Source organism: Mytilinidion resinicola (assembly GCF_010093595.1).
Source record: "Mytilinidion resinicola strain CBS 304.34 unplaced genomic scaffold BDZ99scaffold_6, whole genome shotgun sequence".
Taxonomy (NCBI): domain Eukaryota; kingdom Fungi; phylum Ascomycota; class Dothideomycetes; order Mytilinidiales; family Mytilinidiaceae; genus Mytilinidion; species Mytilinidion resinicola.
Window position 1 is genome coordinate 2,148,471 of NW_022985442.1, and position 938 is coordinate 2,149,408.

The 938-nt window shown below is 39.7% G+C and overlaps 1 protein-coding gene across 1 annotated transcript; it reads right to left on the bottom strand.

Moving 5' to 3' along the window:
* Positions 1 to 362: 362 nt before the first annotated feature.
* BDZ99DRAFT_367820 (uncharacterized protein) lies at positions 363 to 521 on the bottom strand (the record flags this gene model as incomplete). The annotated part of the gene is made up of 1 exon (XM_033714771.1): positions 363 to 521. A coding segment is annotated over one exon (159 nt), but the record flags the coding sequence as incomplete, so codon positions are not given.
* Between the last annotated feature and the right edge of the window lie 417 nt (positions 522 to 938).

A 938-nucleotide genomic window follows, 5' to 3' on the forward strand; every position in this document is an offset into this window, starting at 1 on the left:
GAGGATAATAATAATAATAAAGAGTAGAATAAGGAGAATATAGCAGCAGCAATTGCAGACGAGTAGGCCGGGTATACATCGCACGTTGCCGGGTTAGTGTATACGCGAGCAATTATAGAGCAGGCAGAAGCGGTGGCCGATAAAAGGCAGCAGTTCCGGGTATTAAGTATAGATTAGCATCGGTTTTTAGGATATTAGTCGGCCGTTAATAATAAGTTTATATTAAAGAAGCGGAAGCGGGCTCTATTTAAAAGCGAAGCAGATAAAGGTTAAAAAGATTAATAGGCGCGGTTAAGGAAGATAAATATAGCGGTATAGTTAAAGCGGATAATAGGTACAGAGGCGGTGTTCCGAGGCATGCAGGAGGACGTAATCGCGATAATTACGGCAGGCGAGAGCCCGGTAGTAGCAGTAATACCAACTAGTATAGGAAAAAGCTTATTATTTATATTGCCAGCGTGGGCAGAGCAGGGTGGAATAATAGTAGTTGTAGTGCTATTAATTATATTATAAGGGGATATAAAGCGGCAATATAAGAAGCTAGGTATTTCGTATAAAGAATAGAAAGGACGGCACCCCCTAAATACGGCAGCTGTTGTATTAGTAACGCCGGAATCCGCCGTTAGTAAGGGATTTATAACGTTTTTAAATCGATTAAAGGCAACGCGGCAGCTGGATCGGATTATTATTAACAAGTATTATATTATTTTAAACTGTTAATATATATTCCGGAAGCAGATATAGCAGTTAGGTAAGCTGGTGGCGGCTAAGACGCAGATAGTGTTGTTAACCGCAATATTGCCGCCGATAGAGGAAGGGGAATTATATTAAAAAATGTATTTCTAGAGGGAGCAGGTAAAGATATTTAGGGCGAGGACGGTATAAGTAAATATAGCGTATTATATAGTTCGAGTAGATAGAAAAGGAAAATAGGAAAT